At 33.1% G+C, this 24,258-nt stretch overlaps 1 protein-coding gene across 1 annotated transcript; it reads left to right on the top strand.

The window, feature by feature from the left end:
* Positions 1-19,182, top strand: LOC111378553 (serine carboxypeptidase-like 18). The gene is made up of 15 exons (XM_023001787.1): positions 1-428; positions 13,365-13,515; positions 13,704-13,812; positions 14,394-14,539; positions 16,269-16,345; positions 16,440-16,562; positions 16,746-16,848; positions 16,958-16,995; positions 17,099-17,200; positions 17,284-17,370; positions 17,476-17,634; positions 17,849-17,920; positions 18,041-18,159; positions 18,648-18,761; positions 18,852-19,182. The coding sequence occupies exons 2-15, from the start codon at positions 13,503-13,505 to the stop codon at positions 18,919-18,921; spliced, it is 1,332 nt and encodes a 443-aa protein (XP_022857555.1). The 5' UTR covers positions 1-428; positions 13,365-13,502; the 3' UTR covers positions 18,922-19,182.
* The last annotated feature ends 5,076 nt before the right edge of the window (positions 19,183-24,258 follow it).

The raw sequence follows: 24,258 nt of genomic DNA, 5'->3' as shown, positions 1-24,258 counted from the left end.
TTGATACAAATATTTGCTTTTCAAATTGCAAATTTGCTCTATCGCTTCATCTGGGCAAACAATCAGTCTGTACTGACGTTATGAATCTTTTACCTCAAATCGCGATAGTTTTATTTAACTGTGATTCAGATCGTATATTTTTTTACTATGATACAATCAGTTGACGACATAATTAGTGTACTATTGGATTTGTGTAAAAAAGTATGACGCTTTATTTTTAAATTTCTATGCAGTATTACGTCAACCAGTGCGTCTGTTTAGCATGGTTGTTCGAGAGATAAACCGTCAGCAGAGTGAGTGAACTCAAGAAGCAACCCTGCATTTGCCATTCACTTTTACAATTTCTGGGTTCTTCGTTTCTTCAATTGCTGAGGAGAAGCAGCCGGAGAGCTTCGTCTGCCGAAGGTGGCGCCCCCTGTGATCTACAGGTGTGTGGGTTTCGTTCTTGTACAAGTGATAGTAATCTGAAAGATTCTATTTTGTCAACATTTCCCCAATTCTGTATTCTGCATGTGCATATATTTGTGTCTAGTTGTTATTTTCTTTAAATTTTTTGAGAAAAAAATACATTTTGTTTTTCCAACTCAAGTCGGTCATACGTACTCGACTGGGATACCATATGTCAAAGGTCGTTCTTTCCTTCTTTTAGCCGAACCACAGTGAGCTTACCGAGTCAACTCGGTCCGGATAATTGATGTTGGTAATTTGACTGTCAATTGTCTCGTACTTCCAGTGGTAGAGGCGGTGGCTACCGGATAAGTTTGACAGGGTCCCATATATCTCGTGAGAACCTCGCTGATAGGTCCTGCATGTCCCGCTTGAGCTAAGCCCAGTCAATCCTGGGGACCTTAGAGTAGAGGGTCGAGTTGGCAAGTTAAGCTAAACTGAGTATTTCTTTCTAGGATGGAGTCAAATTTAGTGGCAACTCCATTTGAACAAAATAGAGGAGCACTCGATTCACCAACTCAAGTTGAATTTTGGAATCTCTGACTACTGAGTTGATTTTTCCTCTCTTTCCCAATGATCTCACTATGCACCCTTGCTGAATGTCATTTCTTTCACTCTGGGGTGCGGCGTCGATCGAGTGTACTCCAATCTGTTTATTGTGTTATGTGTTAGAATTTAAATCTTTATGAATCTCAAGAACTTGAAAACTCGTTTACCATATTATCAAGATCAGGGACGGATCCAGGATCGGACTACAAGCCTAAAAAAAAATTAAGCCCCTGATTGGTATTGATTTAAATCAGATTTTAATATAAGTCAAAGTCGAACCATATATTTCATGGGTCCCACATCTTTTCAATCGCACATTTCAAAAATTCAATTAAAATCTAATTTTAATTCCTATCAAACATGAACTAAATTTAGACAAAAAAAAAATTTATTGTACTAAAAAAAATATTAAATGGGCTTGCTACAGCCCCCTCTATATATATTTTCCCGTTCAAGAACTTTCCATATCGAATTTGGATATGAAAGAGATTTTTGTTAATGAAAAACCCTTATTCCAAATAAATTTCTCACAATCTCAAATCACCAAAAGAATTATGAAGTGTGGCACATACCTTGATTCATTGGGAATAAGTTTGATTACTAGATCTTGAATTGTGTATTCATACTCATAGTTTATTGGTCTTCGTTGCTTGTTCTTGATTGAGGTTTCTTGATATTCCTCTTCGAAACGTTTCTTCTTGATATTCTTATATTAATGGGATGACATAAAGAATGAGAAGTCAATTATGATTTTGGGACCATTTTGGCCCATCATGAAATTCAACCTAAAATGATTCTAGTCTCTTCACATAACTAAGCACATACCATATTAGATGCCCAAAGCCCAATAACTCTAATTTTTTATTAGATCACTTTAACTGGGCTTAACTTTAACTTTTAATACACAATTAATTATAGAGAAGACTACACAACTACAACATTACAAAAACACATTTCATAAATAACAAATTTATTGAAATATTTCAAAAATCAGGTGGTAAATATATTTATTAAAAATTAAACTATAATAAAATATACATTAATTATTTCCACTCCATGCCACCTCACTCACCCCATCCTATCACCCCACTATACCATATTCCCTCCACCTCTCCACCGGAGATAGGCAACCGCTCTGGCCTTCACTTTGGCGACCGCTTAGACAGTAGCTCCGGTGACTGGTCCGACGATTGTTCCTACAAACTGCTGCATCAAACTGCTCCAGCGACTATTCCATCGATTGTTCTTGCTCCAGTGATAGAAAAATCTCCAAAAATTGTGATGATCGTAGTGGTGCATTGTAGTTATCAGATTTGCAACCATGTTATTTGTGATCATATATGTGTTATATGTGACCAATTCACTGACTTACGTTATCTGAGAATCATCGTGACCAACTTTGCCTTCGGTGTAACTAATTGTGACCAAATTTGCATTCAGTGTGATTGTCTGTGACCAGATCAATCTCAAGTCACAACCAGTCAAATCAATACAAAATTGGTCACAAATAGGCACAACAAGATCCCAAACAGAAGAAACCAGATCTCCAACCACCATAGCAAATCTGTTTGAAAAAGTAACAACCACCTCTACTAACATCTTTAACTCAAATTGATGACCATAAATACTACATTTGCATCAAATCCACAACAATCATCACTACCATGACTTCCTCCAACCCTTCAAAAAGTGCCAACCAACATCATCACACTTCTCTCCTGAAACTCCGTTGAGAGACGTGATAGGTGGTCGGAATCTAGAGTGTAGGTGGGGAAGAAGTCGTAGATCTGATTTTTGGGTAAGAGAGTGTCAAACTAATTTTTGGGGGAAGAAATAGAGTGTGTGGGTTAAAAATTAATACAAGGTCTGGGGTAAATTGATATGGGGTCTGTGACCAAGTTTGTACTCAATGTGACTGTCAGTGACTAAATCAATCTTAAGTCACAATCGATCACAATCAACACAAAATAGGTCACAACCAGATCTTGAGCAGAAAAAATCAGATCTCCAACCACCACAGCAAATCTATTCGAAAAAATAATAACCACCATCACTACTAATATCTTTAACTCAAATCTACAACAACAATTATCACTACCATAACTTCCACCAACACCTTAAAAAAAACACCAACTAATTGATTAATGAATATTTCTCAATAAAGATTTCCAAGATTCTTCTTTAATTATTTCTCGAAAAGATGAGGAAGATTATGAGAGAGAAGCCATAGATCTGATTGTTCTTCACTATATGGTCCCCATGTTCACATTCAATTTTCTTCTCCTCATAGATTGGTTCTGCTTTAGGTGACTCATGTATTGCACTGTCACTTCCCCAAAATCTAAGCTCATCAGCTTTCAAAGAAGAGATTTTGTGCGAAACTCTGACGAGAGAAGTGGTAGGTGGCCGAAATCTAAAGGGTAGAGTTGGGGAAGAAGCGACCGATGAGATTTTTGGGTAAGAGAGTGTTGATCAATTTTTTGGGACGCGAGAGAGTGTGTGTGGGTTAGAAAATGAATCGAAGTATAGGGTAAAAGAAGTGTTTAGGGGTGGTAGAGTGGGTGGGTGTAATCAATTAATTTAAAAATTAGTATTTATCACCTGACCATTGAAATTTAATCTTTCACCCACTTGTTTTAGAAATGTAATCTTGACAAGAAGGGATCTAGGTAATTTTCCCTTAATTATATATGTAGGCCAACGTGACAAATTAAAACCAAACAATATCTCACTTGGCCACATTTGTTACCTTATAAATGTGTATAAACTTATGACGTCAAAACCTTTGCAATCACAAGCAAAAAATCTTCTGAACAATCTCGTCCATTGATTTTTCAATATAAAATCAAACCGATTGTCGTTACTAGTATCATAAATAAATCATCAATTGTCACATATATCAATACAATCAAATTACATAGCTCAAGTATGGACATGTAGCATAGAAATTGGAATGACCCAAATTTTAAAATTCGATTCACAACCACAAGTTTCTTTCAATATTGGCAACATAACATGCATTTATGTATAACATTATGTGATAGCAGTTTACTCAAGGTTACAAGTTTAGTTTCAAATCCTTTATTTATTTATTTATTTTTAATAACGAAATTTTTTTGATACCACATTATTCATATATTTTTCGATAGATTAAATAAAATAAATATACAATTTATGAACTTTGGATTTAATTTGACAGTTGCATAAGAGCTTGCATTTGATTTTATTTAATAAAGCATTCAATTAGTGGTGCCCATAATCGATGATAAATGGTTAAATGAACCACATTATCTTTTTTTATTAATACTAGATTGATGTATCACCTAATTGATGTATCTAATAAATATATTATTTGTATCGCCAAAAGCAAATCACTGGAATTGAACAGGAAAAGTAACTTGAGAAAGGAAGGTCCCTATTTTTATAATCTTTGTCAGTGACTATTCATTTAAAATGGTTAAAATTTTCAGTGGACAATTTCTCTAATAGATTCCATTAAATCTAATACATGCATTTGAATACATTAAACATTTTATTACATATAATAGAAAATAAATAACGTTAAATCTACAAAAGAAATATAACACAAACTGAACTACATGATCGACTAATTATAATCCAAATCACTTAAAAAAATAAAAAATGAGAGAGAGTTCACTTATTGAAATTAAATTTACTACTAAAGAATAAGTTCTTAGTCACATTACACCAAATTTACTTTATTAGGTTCAATGAATCCAAGCACAACAGTAGCATCTCATCACCCATCAACCAATGACCCTTTCTAATACGTGGAAGTAGGGGAAAATGGTGAGTATATGAGAATACTCAATAAGACACAAATATTTGTGCAATCCCGAATAAGAATATCAATTCATGCATCAAAATAATCATACCGTTATATCATATCTTTAAAATCTGGTAAAAGCTAATACATATGATATCATTTATACCGGTGGCCATTATCATTTACCATATCATATTGTGTCAATTTGTAAGTATAATATTTATAAACGTGAAAGAAATAAAATTAAACGGGATAAACCACTTGTAAGTCAAAGTCTTACCTTGATTGGTGAAAACAATTTTTTGAAAGAAAAGCAAAAATTTCACATTTCACAACCTTTTCTCTGATGCAGTGCATGTATATGCGTGTTTGATTCAGTAAAACATATATAAATCTTTTATTGCCAACTTGGAGGACTTATTTGAGGTGGACAATTATTATTCTTTGAATCATTTGAGATATACGTGTAAACAATCTAAAATTTTCTACCATATCATATAGTCAAGCATTTTCCATGCAATTGACACAAGTTACTCACTATTATACCTTTTTCTTTTTCTTTTTTTAATCATGCACGTGCTGGCCAACATTTAAAAATTAAATATGTAACTTAATTAATTTATAATAAAAGTTAACTTCTTTGAACTTCAATATCTTTAGCCTAACTTGTTTGAATTTATATTTTCTCGATTCGAAGATTTCTAATAAAAAGAACCTAATATCGATATACTAAAACTCTCTCTATCAAAATTTGACTCAAAAAATAAGAATTTAAAACATATTTCTTTATAGTCCTTCAACTTTCAAAATAATATAAAAATGGCATTTAGAACAATTAATTCTATTCTTTAAAATTTTCGGGGCTTTACAGAAATTACCTACAACGTGATCCAACAATGTGTATTTCCAACTGGTTCTACCTTATTTTTTAATAAGATCGAATTAAAGGCTGTAATCGGAGTAAAAATTGAACTAAATACTTTATTTCTACAAATAAACTGAACATCCATAAACATAAAATTGTGTCTAAATCAGACAACATCCAAACTTCCAATGAACTAGCATATAGGTGCAATACCCATGTGATCAATGTGCTCATGAAAGATCTTAGGTAGTAATCCTTTAGTAAATAGATCTGTTATGATAGAGTTTGTCCCAATATGTTCTACAGTAATCTAACAAATCTGAACTCTCTAGGAAGTTGATATCTATAAATTTAGACTTCGTCGAACTCTTCTTGTTGTTTGAATATAAGATTGCTTATTTATTGTCATAAAATAACTTGAATGGTCTTTCAATTATATATAAAATTCATAACCTAGTGACAAAGTTTCATAGATATATTCTTTGATTGGATGTTTTATAACATGCTATAAATTCTTTTGTCATGGTCAAAGAAGCTATAAGTTTATGCTTAAGAATTTGGCAAGATATAGCTCCTCCACCAGCAAGTTGACATAGCCTGATTTCATATATGTAATCATGTAATCCTTTGTTCTCTGTAGATACCGCGTAACCTATTTTGTTGCCTTACAATGATCCATCACAGAGTTACTTAAATATCTGCCTAGTATTATAATAATGAATACTATATCCGAATTTGTGCAAACCTGAACATATGTTAAATTCTTAGCTACTGAAGCATGTGGGGTTTTCTGCATTTCATTCTCTTCAAGTTCATTCTTAAGGCATTGATTGAGATTGAAGTTCTTTCCTTTAGCAACAGGCATATCACCTTGTTTACAATTTTACATCCTATGTCTCTTAAGTACCTTTTCAATATAGATCATTCGTGACAATGGAAGAATAACCGACATGATCCCGATGTATCTATATCCCTAATATAAAAAAGGTTCCACTAGGATCCTTCATCTCAAAAATCTTTGATAGAAATCCTTGGTATTGTACAATAAGCTTATATTATTGTAGGCGAGTCATATGTCATCAAAATACAACACTAGAAAAATATGCTTAGGCCCACTGGACTTGTGATATACAAAATCATCAACTACATTCATCTCAAAACCAAATGAAATAATTACTTAATGAAATTTGTGATATCATTGATGGATGCCTGCTTAAGGCCATAGATGGATTTCTTTAATTGGCAAACATCTTCTTTGAGTAGATACAGTTTCTTAGTTGCACCATATAAATTGTCTCATCAATATCACCATTTAGAAATGTTGTCTTTAGAACCATCTGATGTATCTCAAGATCAAAATGTACTACAAGTGCATAATAGTCTTAAAAGAGTTTTTCGTTGAAATTGGGAAGAAAAGTTTCTTTAAAGTCAATGTCTTCCTTTCTAGTAAAGTCCTTTGTAGAAAGACTGGTCTTATATCTGCGTACATTGCCTTTCAAATCCCTCTTAGTTTTAATTATTCATTTGCAACCGTTGGCTTTGCAACGGAAGGCAACTGGACAAGTTCTCAAACATCATTGTCTTCTATGGAATTTATCTCCTCATTCATGACGTCAATCCACTTTTGAGAATTATCCATTTGCATGGCTTAATCAAAGTTGATCACATGTTCTTCCACCAATCTAATGCCATCGTCATTTTCTTGAAAAAAGAATATAAATTCATTCAGAATTGTCTTTAGTGGATCTCTTTGATGGTATTTGTTCTTCAGGTTGTTGAATTTGTTCGTCTTGAACAATCTCTTGATTGTGTATGGAGGGTTATGGAATATTGTCTTGATCTGAAATTGCTTCTTGAACAAATAAAGAATAGGAATTTTGCCCATGATCCTAATATTGTCAATGGTAATAAAAGAAATATTAACATATCCCTCTTCAAAGACAAAATTTCTAATCGTATCTCTCTTCGCAAACTCCACATCCTTAAAGAACTGAGCATTTTCTATTTAAAAATTTGACTTGTTAGTAGGATCATAGAATTTGTAACTCTTTGGCCTCAGATTATCCAATAAAATAGCAACTAATAGTTCTGGAGTTCAGTTTCGTTTCAAATGGCCTATAAAGCCTTGCCTCAGTTGGACAACTCCAAATGTGCAAGTGTTTAAAATTAGGCTTCTTGTCTGTCTAAAGCTTATAAGGTTTTGATACTTGTTTTACTAGAAACTCTATTGAGAATGTAAGCTGTAGATTTCAGTGCTTCTCCCCTAAGATTTTGTTAAGGTTACAACTAATCATACTCATTATCATGTTATCAATTGTTCCATTTCGTCTCTCTACAACACCATACAATCTAAGAAATCTTGGCAAGGTGTACTGTAGGACGATTCCATATTCCTCTAGGAATTTAGTAAAATGTCTTGGACATTTTCTCCTTATTCATCATATCTACCATAGTATTTACCATCACGATGTTTTAAGCTTTGAACATGTCCAATGATTGAGACTTCTTGTGAATGAGATGCCAGTAGTTATAGTGAGGAAAATTGTCTATGAACATAATAAATGATTGTTGACCATTCCAAGAAGCTAAAGGAAATGGATATATCCACATGAATTAGTTTTAAGATGTTCGAAATTCTTTTGGCAACTAATCTCCTTCTATTTGTTTGTTTTCCTTTAATGCAATTAACACAAATGTTTAAGTTTGAAAAGTCAAGAGAATAAAAAATTCTTTCTGATGGAAAACTTTTCGATTCTCTTTCGAGATATGTGGCCTAAACGCTTGTGCCATAACAAAGCAGAATCTAGGCCTTCAAAGCAAAGTGGTTTTTTTCTTTCCTCGAATCGATGACTCGCATACTACTAACTATTTATTATAGGACGCGGTCTCTCCACCAGTAGCTTCAGCTGTTAAATCTCATGCAAGGTTTTATTGAAAGAGGCAACAAAATCAAATAAATAGAGATTATTAAACATTGATAAAGAACCAATACCCACAATATTTGAATTAAACTATGTTTATTATTTCCAAATGAACAAAAGTAATTGAATTTGTCCAATACAGAAATAGAAACCAAACTTCATCTTAAAAATGGTACCACAAAAATTTCTTTCAAATCCAAACAGAAACCAATCTTTAATAATCATCTAAAACTCCCAATAGTTTCAACTCCAACTGAATTGCCGTCGTCCACATAGATGAATCTTTTAGCATCATTTGGCTTTCGATCGTTCAAGCAAACTTGCATAGACACAATTATATGAGTAGTGGCATTGGAATCAATCCACCAAGTCTGTCTAAGTATTGAAACTAAATTAACTTCAGAACAAACCAAAGTTGAAAAGGTACATTTCTTTACACACATGGTATTTGGTACAATCCCACTTTATGCGTCCCAGATTTTGATAAAAATAGCAGCTAGATGATTTTTTTTTTTAAACTTTTGCTGTTTTTTTTTTTTATATTAACCTGATGTAGCTTTCTTATTCTTTCTTTTCGTGAACTTGTCCTTAAAAGGTATTAGCTAAGTGAGCATTTTCAGTTTTCTCTTGCTCTAGCCTTTCTTCTTCTTGCACACATATGAAATGAACTCATTAAATGTTCACTTTTTCCTTCTGACAATTATAAATGACCTTGAATTGATTGAATTGTGTTAGAAGAAAAATCAATACCAAATGCATGAGAAAGTCATCAGGCAACTCAAGCTTTAATGCCTTCATTTTTGAAGCAAGATGAGACATCTCCACGATGCACTCACGAATGTTTTCTTTACCTTTATACTTTAGTAAAACTAAGTTCGTCAGAAGCGTACTAATTTTGGAGCGTATTTCAATTTTTTCAAGAATTTCTTTTGTAATAGTTACATTATCGGACACAGCGCTCTTGAATGTTTGAAATTTCACGCTTCATGATCATAAGACTCATGCCATTTGAATAATCCCACTTATCGAAGTACCATTTTTCATCAATGAAACTTTCATTAAGTGCAATGTGTTGTTCAGTTCTTAAAGTAAGGTCTAGATCGATGCATTCAAGAACGATATGAACGTTCTCTTTCCAATCCTCAAAGTTGGTTCTATTGAGCACAGAAATAGAGTTGATACTTGTAGATATTGTTGAAGTAGATGAATCAATTGAGTAGATAACAAAAACCGAAAAAATATATGTTCACATACAAATCCATATTAAACAATCAATAAATTCAAATAATAGTTGCCCCATCACAAGATATCGAACACAACACTAATATTTAGTCTACGGATGAATATACTAAGTTGTAAGTGGTACTCTTGGTGTAATAATCAAATATTGATAATAAATTACGTCAAATAATAAGTCTATCTTTCGACCGGCTTATTGTTCACATAAAAAAGGACTTTATAATTGTAACATATTTATTAGCAAAACTATGCATGTAATTTAGCCAAATATTTACCACCCTTTTGACAGGTCAATATCCACATGAACTGCACATGCAACCATCCTAATATTCCAAATAAATCAACTTAGACAGAAGAGATTATTTTGGTAACATGTTGCTTCAATTAATCTATACTAGAAAAATATAAATTTGAAATAAACTTTAATACCAAGATTTGAATTTGATTGCGCTCCTTTTTATTTTTATTTTTTGTTTTTGTTTAAAAAAAATTGTTTTAATAGGGACGCGTAGCGCCTAGATTGGCCGTTGCTATGCCCATGCACTACAGCGATCCTGAATTTCCAAAAAAAAAATTCAAAAATCCAAAATTTTGAAATTTTGGACTAAAATTCATATTCAGAAATCAAAGTACGAATGTTGTTAAAGCTTCAAATTTGAGAATCTGAAGCATGAATAGCATTATGACTACTGAAAAATCTCCAAAAATTTGAAACTAAAATTCGCATCCCAAAATTGAGAAATCTAAAGTATGAATTTCAACCCAAAAATTCTTTCCTTATTCTCAGTGGTATAACATAGAGTTGGCTATGATACCATTTGTTCTAATTAAATCTTTACGAATCTCAAGAACTTGAAAATCCTTTTATTACTATATTACAAAAATATTTCACGTCAAATCACCAATAGAATTATAAAATGCAGAATATACCTTGATCCATTAAGAATGAGTTTAATTACCGGATCTTGAATTGCTTATTCTTGATTGTAGGTTTTTTATTTTAATATTACTTTTCCACATTTTATATCTCAAATTTATTGCTATTTTAGAATTGCAAATGAAAAAACTATAACGCACAAATATTGCCCCAATTTGCGCCTAAGAAATCTGATCACATTTCTTCCCAAACTATTTCCTTCTCAAAATCCTTGATTTCGTGCAAAATTTTCTCTAGTGATTTATACAAATTTGCTTTGTCAGCTGTTTATACTCTATTTTCTGTTTTAATCTTACATTCCAGCAAAAAAAGGGAAAGACAGGTGCCCCATACATTTTAATCAAACCAAAGCCTTAGGCCCTGTGGAAGAACTTTGATGTAAACCCATGCATCGCTCTCAGTTAGTTCTGTTCTTTTTAGCCATTTTGTGGGAATTGAATTATGAATCATCAAGGATTAACAGGTTGAATTGATTAAAAATTCTTGAATCGTTGACAATGAGAAATTCTCCATCTTCAATCTTAAGATCCTCCATTTTGATGGTTTCGCACCTTTGTGCTATGGCATGTTAAAAATTTCAGCATAATAAGCCAACCAACACCTATCTCTTCAATTCTTTCTGCCAGTTTGAATCCTGGTTGGGGAAATTCGGTCCGAACCCTTAGAGGGCCATTTTTACTTTCAACAACATGTTGAAGAAAGGTAGGCCACTGGAAACCACAGAGGATACCAAAATATATGACGTGAACTCTTGTTGCATTTTTTGCCTTCAGCTCAATTGTCTTATTCAAGGCAAAACTTGATATCTACCCGAATGGAGACTTCGCGAAGTTTCGAGAAGATTGACTCTCACCATACATATCAAGTACTTGAAGAGAACTAATAGGGGAGTCCGAGAAGCCATTAATCCACCTTGGATCAACTACATCAATTAGATAACCACTAGCATCACCTCTGCTACTAGTCGAATTCTAGTGAATTTCCGAAGGATTAATCATCAATTACTCTCTTCATATTGACCAATAATATGTAGGATTTATTCTGAAGAAGGAGGATACTTATATTATAGCAAGTATGAGTATACTTATTTTAGGGTTGTTCTTGAACTTGCAAGTTTACAGAAATCATCATCACTGATTTTATAATGTTCATGTTTTATGACATGATTGTGAATTTAAACTATGTTTGAATTTAAATTCTTGCAAGTTTTAATGCTTGATTACATAACACGTGTTGGAATATGATTTCTCATGACAAAATTATATTGTGTAACATATCAATTGTTGAAACACGTGAACAAGTTTCATTTTTTGTCATTGTCATTGTTTATTTCAGTGTATGCATTATTTTCATCTATTATATTAATTTTCAGTGTATGCATTATTTTCATCTATTATATTAACTGTTACTTGAGTCCATACATGAATTGATTCAGGTTATGCCACATCATTTGTTGTAGCGTAATTCTATTCATGTATCGTAATATGAGTCATGATGTTATGTGTTTTCATGATTGACATATCGATTTTTTACACGTGTCAAGCATGTGATGCAATTTTGTACTTTCATTCATTTGTAAAGCGTATCACCAATCCAATATTTTATATACTTATCAATTGCTTAAATACATGGACAAGTTTCATTTTTACCAGTGTAATTATTTCTTGACATGCGACATAGAGCGTATCACATTTTTTGACCCATAACACATTATACCTTTTTATCTTTTTTGAATTGATTTGAGTCATTATTTATTCCTGTTTCTATACTATTTGTCTATTATATCAAGGGTTACTTGTATCCATGCATGAATTGATTCAAATTACTCCACATCATTTGTCAAAGTGTAGTTCTCGCTCATTTTCACTCTGCAACATGTATTTTGATATTATTCATTATGTTATGAGTTTTCGTGATTGACATCTCAATTTTTTTACACATATTATAGCACCTAATGTAATTTTGCACTTTCATTCATTTGTAAAGTATATTATCAATCCCATGCATTCCTTAGTAATTTGAACTTTCCATGGTTTTTAATTGACAGGAAATGATAAGAAATTGAAATTAATGGTACGAGTATTTTTTGCCATTGCACGTGCTTCAGTTGCAAAAATAAAATCATAGTAGTTTTTGTATACTTCTCTATAATAATTAGTATCATCTCTATAATAATTAGTATCATAAATATGAATTGGTGTGTAGTATTTAATGAATTATTTTTATTTACTTGGTTATTTGTGATTTTCTTCCAATTCTTCATTAGATCACTGTAAATGGGCTTAACCTTGAGAATAACATGAATACAGGCCCACGTAAAAAATTAAAACCCAACATTATTGTGTTGCACTAAATTTTTAGGGTGGTTTTACCTTTCTGCATGGCCTGGATGAGGTTGAGATACAGTTTCCAACCTTTAAGTTTTGGAAAAATTCTTTGGAAGTAGACTTTCTTTTTTCCTTGTCGAGACTAGAAGTTTATCTTCATGATCTAGTGAATGAAGTTAGGTTGCCAGCATTATATAATTTGTTGAGTAAGTTTAATTCTATTGTTTTATAAGCGTGCTGTAGCTTGCTAATTTCCTCGTTTTTTGACACAGTTTTTATTGTTGGCATGCAGGAATTTGTCTCCCCAAACTCATTTGCTGAACACAAGGAAAAAGTTCACGGGGTATCATAGGAGCCATCCCTGCCAAGCTTAGAATCCACAAATTCCTCATAACTAATCATTATTTGCAAGGCTGGTTTACTCATTAAAATGTCAAGCCTAGGTAAAGAAGTAGCCATAGATTTGGATGATTATTTCTTATTGATTATCACATGTTTCAGCCTATTTCTCTTCCTCTAAATTCCAAACATGGAAGCCCAAAGGTCAGTCCTTGTGAAAATATATTTAGATAACAGACTAAATACATTTTTTGCGTTTAATTTTTGGGTTTTTTTATTATGAATTGGGTAGGGTTGTATGCACTTTTTCTTCTCCTGCTCTTCAACTATGGAGCATCACAGACGATCATCAATACTCTTCCAGGTTTTTCAGGTGCTCTTCCTTTCAAACTTGAAACCGGGTCAGTTCTTTCACTCCTTATTTTCATTTCTGTAAGTAGTCCTAAACAGTTGACAAGTGGGTTAAAACCCCAAATGGTCACTGAACTTTGCCCAAAGTCCCCCAAGAGATCACTGAACTTCAAAACATCCCTAAATAGTCACTGAACTTTGCCCGAGGTCACCCAGGAGGTCACGGAACTTCAAAACATCTCTAAATGATCACTGAACTTTGCAAAAAGTTCTTAAGGGGTCACTGAAGTTTGCAAATTGGGACCCCATTCATCTTTGCAAAGTTCAATAATTTGCAAACTTTAGTGACCTCCTAGGAACTTTTTGCAAAGTTCAATGGCCATTTAGGGACGTTTGTAGTTCGATGACCTCTTGGGAGACTTCGAGCTAGGTTCAGTGACTACTTAGGGACGGTTTGAAGTTCGGTGACCTCTTTGGGGATTTTGGGCAAAGTTTAGCGACCATTTGGGGTTTTTCTCGTTCACAAGCATTTAACCTAATTTAATATTTAATGTTCATTAGCATTGAGTGCAATTCAATTATCTGAATTCTTAGTAAAAAATTTAAAATCTTTGTTGGAATGATTGATTAGATACATTGGTGTGGGAGAAAATGATGAAGTTCAGCTATTCTACTACTTCATTGAGTCCGAAAACAATCCTAACATGGACCCTCTTTTGCTTTGGATCACCGGTGGACCTGGTTGTTCTGGTTTATCCACCCTTGTTTATGAACTTGGTAATCTCTCTCTTTATTAATGTGTGTAGAAATATATATTTGTCTCTCTATGTGTGTTATGTTCTTGAAGTTCTTGCTAGATGTATACGAGTGCGCAAAATGTTGGAGCCTAGTGTTCATGCCTTGTTGTTTGACGGTTTATTAGTTTAAATGATCTACTAGATCTTTAAGATGAAGTGAATGAAAACGACTATGGTTTAACGGAGGTACGGTCATCTTAAATTCAATAACATAAGGTGGCACTCAATCTCGACCTATGGGAGATTATTCCCAAGCTAAAGTTTTTACCTCGAGCTACCTGCTACCCAAGTCCTTGAGTGTCACATTGTATAAGGCGGCGAATAAAGGTTTCGGAGGACTGTCATCATCAATGAGTTGATTTGGGATCTAGGAGATCTGCCCGTGCTTGCTTCAAGGCTAGACCAATTTTGATATCATCACCTTTACGCTTTAAATATGAAAAGGAATAAAGACAAGGATAAAACTGTAAAAACGTTTCGTTTATGATTCTTAACTTTTGGTTTTGATCATACTTACTCCCTCATTATTTCTTTCATGGTATTAGCTCCTCAAGTTTGAATATGCAAAAGAGGTAAATCAAGGCATAGCCATAAAACTAAGTTTTGGGGCAGAAATTTGAGGGAAAAAAAATAATAAATAAAATTGGATGAATAAATTCTTATATAAACATTTACTGACGTAATGACGTGATGATATTTTACAACAAAAAGTCCATCTATAAATGGAATCTACACTTATGTTGGTAACAAATCTCGCTTTAAGTTAAATATCATAAAATAAGCAAGAGATCTGTCTTCCATTTTGTAACCAATTTCCATCTTCACATGTTTTATCGAAAATGCTCAGTAGTTATGGTAAAAAAGGTAGTGCTAATACAAAACGAAAAAATCTACTCACTGTGATATAACTCTTCGACTTACTTGGGTACTTGAAATTGAGGTTGACAAACCACCTTGAGCCAATGATGCTGCAACTCATTTTTCAACAATAAATCCGCTTTAAGATATTGAGGGGTAGAACTAATCTGCAAGCTTGAAATTATCCATGTTAAACAATTCAAATGATTTTTTTTTAAGGATTGAAAATGCTATGAGAAAAATGAGGTCTGCTAATATCTCATTAAAACTTGTATTTAACTCTATCAACAACCGCTGCTACGAACATCAAAGTGAAACGATACTCAACTATAAGATACTCATGAGAAAGACAATCAGACATTTTGTAGCACAGATAAATCTCTAGCAGCCAAGATGTGTGAGGATTTCTTTGAGGACTTAACATAGAACGTCTCCCAGAATTGTATGCATTAAATTCAAGATGAACTCTAACGCATGGCTTGAAAAGTGTCTACGAGTAGCTTCATCCCAAGATCTTCTTTGGAGAATGTTCACTAGGAAACTCAAGCTCATTGCAAGCTACAGCGTACATATCTATCCAGCTCCATATATAGTCATAATGAGAGCTCTTCGGGATTGCTCGTGACGTTGCATATTACAGAACCTATTAGCCTTGTTTCCTATTATAGAACTCTAAGCTGTCCAATTTTTACCACATTATTCTCCAAATGTACACTTCCACTGCTAGAAATTGGTATTATAATCAGTAAGATGTACAGAGTTAGAAAGTATTATTATTTCGATAATCAAAAATTATAATTTATAAATATAAGTTATATTATTCTAACAGCAATGTGTGTTCTTGTTTGTAGGTCCATTTACTTTTGATGTTGCACATTTTGATGGAAGCTTGCCATCTATTCTCTTAAATCCATATTCTTGGACCAAGGTCAAAAACATCTCTGACTCCATGCGTGTTTCAAGTCATGTATGTATTTCTTCAATACTTTTCTACCTTTATAATATATTTAAATAGTTTTCAGGTTGCCAGTATCATATTCATAGATTGGCCAGTTGGTACTGGATTTTCATATTCCAACACTTCACAAGGTTGTTCTTCCTCGGACACCAAATCAGCAAAAGATACTTACACATTTCTTAGGAAGGTAGGTCAACGTTATTAATCGTAGATGTTTTATTCCTAAGTACAAATTGAAATTATTGAATGCAATACAAATGAAGTTTGACGAGGGACATAGAAGTAGTCCTTATACATTTATACCTTCATGCTCTTTACCACATTTTTTTTTTTGGGTTAGTGAACTAACTTCATATTGAGAATAATGCAGTGGTTATTGAGTCACCCCATGTTTATCAAAAATCGTCTATATGTCGCCGGTGAATCCTATGCAGGCAAACTTGTTCCCATGATTTCCATGGAAATATCACAAGGTAATGTAGAGAGAGAGAGAGAGAGAGAGAGAGAGAGAGAGAGAGAGATGCTTACAAGATTTTATTTGATTTTTCTCTTTCCCCAACCAAGCTCGACGGTAATGCGCAGGAAATGAAGCAGGACTGAAGCCACAAATGTCCCTCCAAGTATTGATTAGCTCAAAAAAAAAAAAACAAATTTCTTATTATTTATTTGCCTATACTATAACATATTTCATGTTAACGGTTGTGTACTTCGAAATTTATACAGGGATACATTATCGGAAATGGACTAACAGTACCAAACATTGATTATAATGCACGAATTCCATATGCTCATCGCATGGCACTTATATCGGATGAATACTTTGAGGTAATCCTTTTTATTCAATATTTTGATGATAAAATGAAGCATTTTGCATCTTATTCTCATGTAATTACTTGACATAATTTTAGTCAGCAAAAATTAGCTGTAATGGAAAATATTACAATCGTGATCCAAACAATGTGCAATGTTTGCATGCACTTCAACTGATCCAAAAGGTAACCATTTTGCATTCTTTATATTTTTTCCTTTTTCATTTTTTTTTATTGTTTATTATGGTCATAAAAGCTAAACAAGTTTCACGATATGATCTAATGCTGCAGTGCATAAATCTTATAAATGGAGTTCAGATTTTGGAACCAAATTGTGATAACATGGTATCAAAACTTGATGATTTTGGATGGTATCAGACATTTCCAGAAGACGATTCAAGCAACCACCTCGTCCTCCCATCATCCAAACAATATCGACAGTGGTGTCGCGTAACTAAATTAATCCTCTACTTATATAAGTATACGTTCATTTAGAAATTATTTTTATGTAAAGTAAAAGTGTTACTTATTAGAGAAGTAAATTTGGTTCGTAAAAACTTATTACTCTTAAAACACTCTTTAGTAAAAAAGAAGCTAAAAGCAACATTTAATCTTTCTTAGCCAACTGTGCTGAATTTCTCAACAACTGGTTTCTTCTATGCAGAGCAAAAATTTTATAACATCTTCTGTTTGGGCAAATGATCCGAGTGTCCAAGAAGCTCTTCATATAAGAAAGGTAAGTTAACTAGAAAATATTAAAGATTTAGTACTTGTTACCACGTGCTAGCTATCAACAAAACTCAAAATAGTGCATGTGATCAAAATATCTAACGTAATATTATAATTTGATCTCCAGGGTACCATAACAGAGTGGAAAAGATGCAATGAGAGCATATCCTATGAAAGGAATGTAGAAAACGTTCTTCAATATCATAGAATATTCAGCAAGAAAGGATACAAAGTTTTAATAGCTAGGTAAGTCATATTAGTTTCTTGCTTGCTTAGTCGTTGTGAGTTACTTGTTCTAAGTTGTCCTATCCATCAGCTAAATATATGTGTTGCTTAAATATAATTCTTTAAGCAAAATTTTTAACTTGTATATCAAGCGCCATTCAACGGCAAAACGATTGTTTGACCAAATAATGTGAGAAATTTTGGACCGATTAATGCACCTGACAAGATGACGTCCATGATTCCTCCATTTCTAGTTTAGTCCTCCCCTTGGCAGACATATTTACCTTATGAATCAAGGGCAAAGCGATCTTTTGACCAAATAATGGTTGGAGAAACTGGAGGCTTGATGTCCTTGCTGTCATAATGTCTCTGCCAATCAGTTTATTTAATTGAGAAAGTATCACACTTTTTAAAGACAAAAATCAATTTTCGAGTAAAAGTGGGATCCAATATGGGCCAAATATTTAAGTTTGATATATGTTTCCTAATTATGTTTCTTTTCTTTCCAGTGGTGATCATGACATGATTGCACCTTATATTGGTACTTTAAAATGGATTCGCATACTCAATCTGACTGTTATTGACAACTGGAGACCTTGGCATGTTAATGGCCAAGTCGCGGGGTTGGTTTCCAATTCTTGATCATATTACATATATATGTAATATTTTGCCTGGAATTATTCTCAAGATGAAATATACTTTAACCCTTGTAGATACACAGAGAAGTTCAAGAACAATGACTTCTATCTCACATTTGCGACGGTCAAGGCAAAAAAATTTTGATTCTGCTCATTCTCACAATGATTTGAAGAAAAACAAGAAATAAAAGTGTGTTTATGTTGCAGGGTGCAGGACATACAATATCAGAGTATAAGCCTAAAGAATGTTTTGCGATGTTCGACCGGTGGCTCTCTATACGTCCTCTATAAAGTATGGATAGGCATGCATGTTTTGTGGGTTTATTTATTACACCTTTCAGCATGTAAAGATCGTGTAGTTTTAAGTTCAACTATTGTAACACAGATTGGATTAGTCGGCTTTTTATTTTAGCATCTACAAAAATTTTTCACCGATACTTTTGTATGTCATGTTTTGAATTTTTGGCATTTCATACTCGTTGGTTGATTTGAAGTTTGTTGGCCAACACGGCCCAACCCACGTCCCACAGAGAGCTTCCTGATCAGGACCTTATGAGGGCTTAACATGTTAAGTTTATGCGCAGTTCCATTATAAAACAATTTCAGAGAAATTGTATTTCGGATTAGATATTTTTTGATGAATATGTTGGCAAAAAATAAGAAAAGTTTTGAGCTTACTTGTTATATAATTTTATTGAAAATCTGTGATTGAAAATAACAGAGTGAAAAATATATTTTTGGAATAATAGAGCCCAAACAAGGCATTAATAAATGGTGCATATTCTATAAACCTACGTGTATTAGAATTCCCTAGAATGCCATGAGAAACAAGTAAAACAAAACAATAAAATAAGGAAACATCAGAGAACTCTAGAATTAATTTTACCATGTGTGCCTATAAGGATGTAGTATTGGATTCAAATGAAAAGTAAGTGAAAAATAAATTTCCATCCAATGTCTCCTGTCATTTTGTAAAATCTTCGATTCAATAAATTAACTTTTCCTCCTTGAACTGTCTTATTCAATTGAAACTACTCTACTATTTTCTATTCCTAAAAATTATCCCATACAACACCTGCTAATAGTGGCGGATCCATCACCTGCCAATCCCGTTTTGCAATGATTTTAGTTTAATATTTTCCACCATTTTGGAGCAAATAGGCATTAAAACGGTACAAGTGGAAGAATCGAACATGTGATCACCATTAGAATCAACCACCGTTTGACCACTATGGCAATTGGTGGATGTTGACAACACAAGCAACAAAAGTTATATATTCTTTTATCAAGTAAAGATATATACCCTCCTATTTTAGAAAAATAAAATTCGACCATACAGTGAGATTATTAAAATAGTCACTTTTTTTTTTCTATTAAACTGAAATTATTAGCAAATCGAATCAAGAAAGTAAATAATTGGACCATTTTTCAAATTTCAAATTGTTACTCGATAAACATTATTACACTGGTAGATAACATACACTCACACTTACAATTCAAACTACGATATAAGCCCCAGTTTGGCCCCTTCTAAAACTTATCGAATTTAATTTAAAATTTTCTCTTTCCTATTTTCAACTACACAATTTTCAATAAAATAATATTATACATAATTCGAATACTTTTCATTCTTTTACAACCATTCATTTTTTTTTTAAAAAAAACATTATTTTCCCATTATAAATCCAAATAATGGGGGGCCAAACAGGGGCTAAGTAATTTCAACTCATGGCATTGGTTATTATTACGATCGTCGACAGTTAACGGCCGCCCCGTACTCAATTAAAATCCTGGATTTGCCACTGCCTACTATACCATTTACTCTAAATCAATTTATTTCTTCTACTTCAAATAAAAATCCTCACTAGTATTAGAGCTACATTCGATAGATATTGGTCTTAAGCATATACAATGATAAACGCTTTCTGCTCATCAATTCCTATCCCAACATTTAATAGAGATAACTATGGTTTTTGGTCCATCAAAATTTATGGGATGTCGTCAATGATAGGTATACTAACTCAAATGACATTTCCATTTTAACTAACGCACGAAAGAATGAACTTAAAGAGAATCAACAAAAAAAAAATTAATAAAATCTTCTTTAGCACGTCTTGCTCTACAAATGAACTTGACAGACACTTATTTTTCAAGAATCATGGGAGCTAAAATAGCAAAAGAAGTTTGGGATAAACGGAAGGAGGAGTTCTACGACAATGACAAGGTAAATACTTGTTGTCTTCAAACTTTAAGAAGGAATTTTGAAATTTTAAAAATGAAAGGTTCTAAAATCATGAAAGATCATTATTCAAGAATAGATGAAATAATAAATCAACTAATATCTTATAGAGATGATGTTCCTAAAAAGATATGTATTAAAAATTCTAATTATTTGCACAGAAAAATATGGCCCAATTATTTCAACTATTGAGAAGTCTAAAGATATAAATAAATAAGTAGCTATAGAATTAATGGGTTCACTAGAAGCAGATGAAAAAAGATTAGAAAGATTTTATGAAATTGACACAAAAAATGCTTTTCAATCTAAAGTTATTATGCAATTTCAGAAATCTAAAGATAATTCTAAAAATAAAGAAATTCAAGGAAAAGAAATTGATAAAAGCGGCAAGTATCCTCCATGTGGTATTCGTAAAAGAAAAAAGTTATTTAGAGAAGGATTGTTGGTTTAAAGAAAAACCACAGTGTTGTAACTGTAAAAAAATTGGACACGAAGAAAAATTTTATCGTTTTAAACAAAATCATTAAGCTAATTTCTCTGAAAATGATATAGAATGAAGTCCATTAAACAAAATCATCGAGCTAATTTCTCTGAAAAATGATATAGAATGAAGTCTATTTTATACTTCTAGCAAGGATGCATCTGATAACAAACTGGATATATGGTATCTAAACAGTGGCTGTGATAACCACATGATGAAAGATGAAAGTATTTTCTGCAATCTTGAAAAACCAATGCAAAAATCAAAATTGGCTATGGAAATTTCATAGAGGCAACAGGCAAAGGCACTATTGCTGTTGATACAAAACGGGCAAGAGATACATCAATTAAGTTCTCTTGGTCCCTACAATAGATCAAAATCTACTACGTATAGATAGATGATAGAGATAGGATATAATTTACATTTTGAAGGAGATTCTAGAATTATACATGACAAGAAAGATAAATACCTTGTAATTGCAAAAGTCAAAAGTGGGATAATAGATGTCTCCCAGTCCAACACAAACAATGCAGCAATGATGGCACAAGTAGACCAATCGTGGTTGTGCATAAAAGATTTGGACATATCTACTTCCACAAATTGAAGATCTTGTAGCAAAAAAGCATGATAAAAGACTAACCAGTCATAAAAAAGATTAATGAAGTTTGCAAAGAATTTTTGCTAGAGAAAACAACACCGTCAACCATTTCCATCCTGAAAATCTTGGAGAGCTAAAAAGCCATTGAAGCTGACACATACAAGTGTTTGCGGTCTGATGCGTACTTCGACGTACAAGCAAAACATGAACTTCTTTCTCGTCATTTTTTACTACACTAAAATGACATGGGTATATTTCTTGTGTGAGAAATCCCAAGTACTTGAGATTTTTAAATGGGGTCAAAAGCTATGTCAAAAGCAAAATGATTACAATATCAAAACTATCAAAAGTGACAGAGGTAGTGATGTAAATTTGGCTAGTCGGCTCGGGTTTCCCGTGGCTCTTCCTAGGAAAAGGCCGAGCCAGCCTAATTCGTGGCTCAAAGGCACAGAGTCAAGGCTCGGGCAGAGCCCCATTCTGGGTGTCTACTCGAGCCCAGATCGGCTCATGTGGCTCGACGATCCATACGGGCTGGCCCGAGCTAGATAGTTAAATAAATAAAAAAAGATAACAAAAAAATTATAAACATATATATTTAAAACTGTCTTAAAAAGGCAGCAAATCTGCTGCCAACAGGTAGGTAGCTATGTAGCAGTTATGAAAAAAAGAAGAAGCTCGGTTCGACTCAGTCCATCCTCACCGATTCAAAAACTCAGATCAAGCTTAGATTTTTTGGCTTAGCAAGACCTCGACTCAGCTTAGGCTTCCAAAAGTTAGCATCATTTTACTCGAGCCTGAGCCTGAGCCTCGAGTTTTAGCTCACAAGCTAACTTGGCTCTGGTTGTTGACATGCTTAAATAGAAGTAAAGAATATACATCAAATGAATTCAAACAATTCTGTAAAGATGAAGAAATTGAGCATCAACTTACTGTTAGATATGCAATAGAACAAAACAGTGTGTCAAAAAATAAGAACAGAATAGTAATGTAGACACCTGGAGCCATCCTAATAGAGAAAGTTCTTCCAAAACGTTATGGGTAGAAGCAATAAGCACCACAGTCTACCTACTAAATCGATGTCCAATCAAAGCCATAGAAGACAAAACACCAGTGGAAGCATGGAAGGAATGAAAACCATCATCAAAGTATCTCAGAATTTTTGGCTGCATCTACTACACACATATTCCACAAGAGAACAATGGTAAGCTAGATAAAAAATAGAGTAAGGAATCTTCTTAGGTTATAGAACTCAATGAAAAGATTATCGAGTCTATAACTTGTGAACAAAGAAGGTAATTATAAGTCGGGGATGTTAAGTTTGATGAAGATACTACCTACGACTGGGAAACTGGTCAAGATGAAGGAAAAGGGTATCATCATCCTATCACAACCACAAAAATAGAAGGGTAACTTTGAGGAGAACAATCTACCAAAGTCCACACAACAAGCAACGACAAAAGGACCAATCAACTAACTAGAATCATCACAAGAAAAACATGAAGATTATAAAAAATATACCGAAGTTGCAACTTGATGATCATAAAACCTAAAAGCTATGAAATAGCTTCAAAACAACCAAAATGGAGAAAAGCTATGAACGAAGAAATAAAAATGATCAAGAAAAATAACACTTGGGAGCTTGTTGATCTTTTTCGAGACAGAGAAGTTATAGGTGTTAAATAAGTCTACAAGACAAAAATTAATGTTGATGGTTTAATTCAAAAACATAAAGCAAGACTAGGAGCCAAATGATACTCACAACAATTTGGCATTGACTACAATGAAACATTTGCTTCAGTTGCTAAGGGCGTTGATTGCATTAGCTATACAGAAGAAGTGGAAGATTTATCAACTAGACATGAAATCAGTATTTTTCAATGGCTATCTTCAAAAGGAAATTTATGTTGAGCAACCTCAAGAGTATGTAGTACAAGATAAAAAAGATAAAGTTCTCAAATTAAGGAAGACAATTATACGAAATAAAGCAAGCTTCATGAGCGTGGTACAGTAGAATAGACAACTACTTCATGAAGCAAGGATTCAGGAAGAGCCAAAGCTAACCAACTCTATACATCAAAAATCAATGCAGCCTATAATCTATCTATATGCCGACGATCTCATGTATACAGGTAACAATGAAAAATGATCGAGAAGTTCGCAAGAA

Source organism: Olea europaea, unplaced genomic scaffold, assembly GCF_002742605.1.
Source record: "Olea europaea var. sylvestris unplaced genomic scaffold, O_europaea_v1 scaffold1832, whole genome shotgun sequence".
In the NCBI taxonomy this organism is placed as follows: Eukaryota; Viridiplantae; Streptophyta; class Magnoliopsida; order Lamiales; family Oleaceae; genus Olea; species Olea europaea.
This window is presented reverse-complemented; position numbering and strand designations above follow the sequence as displayed.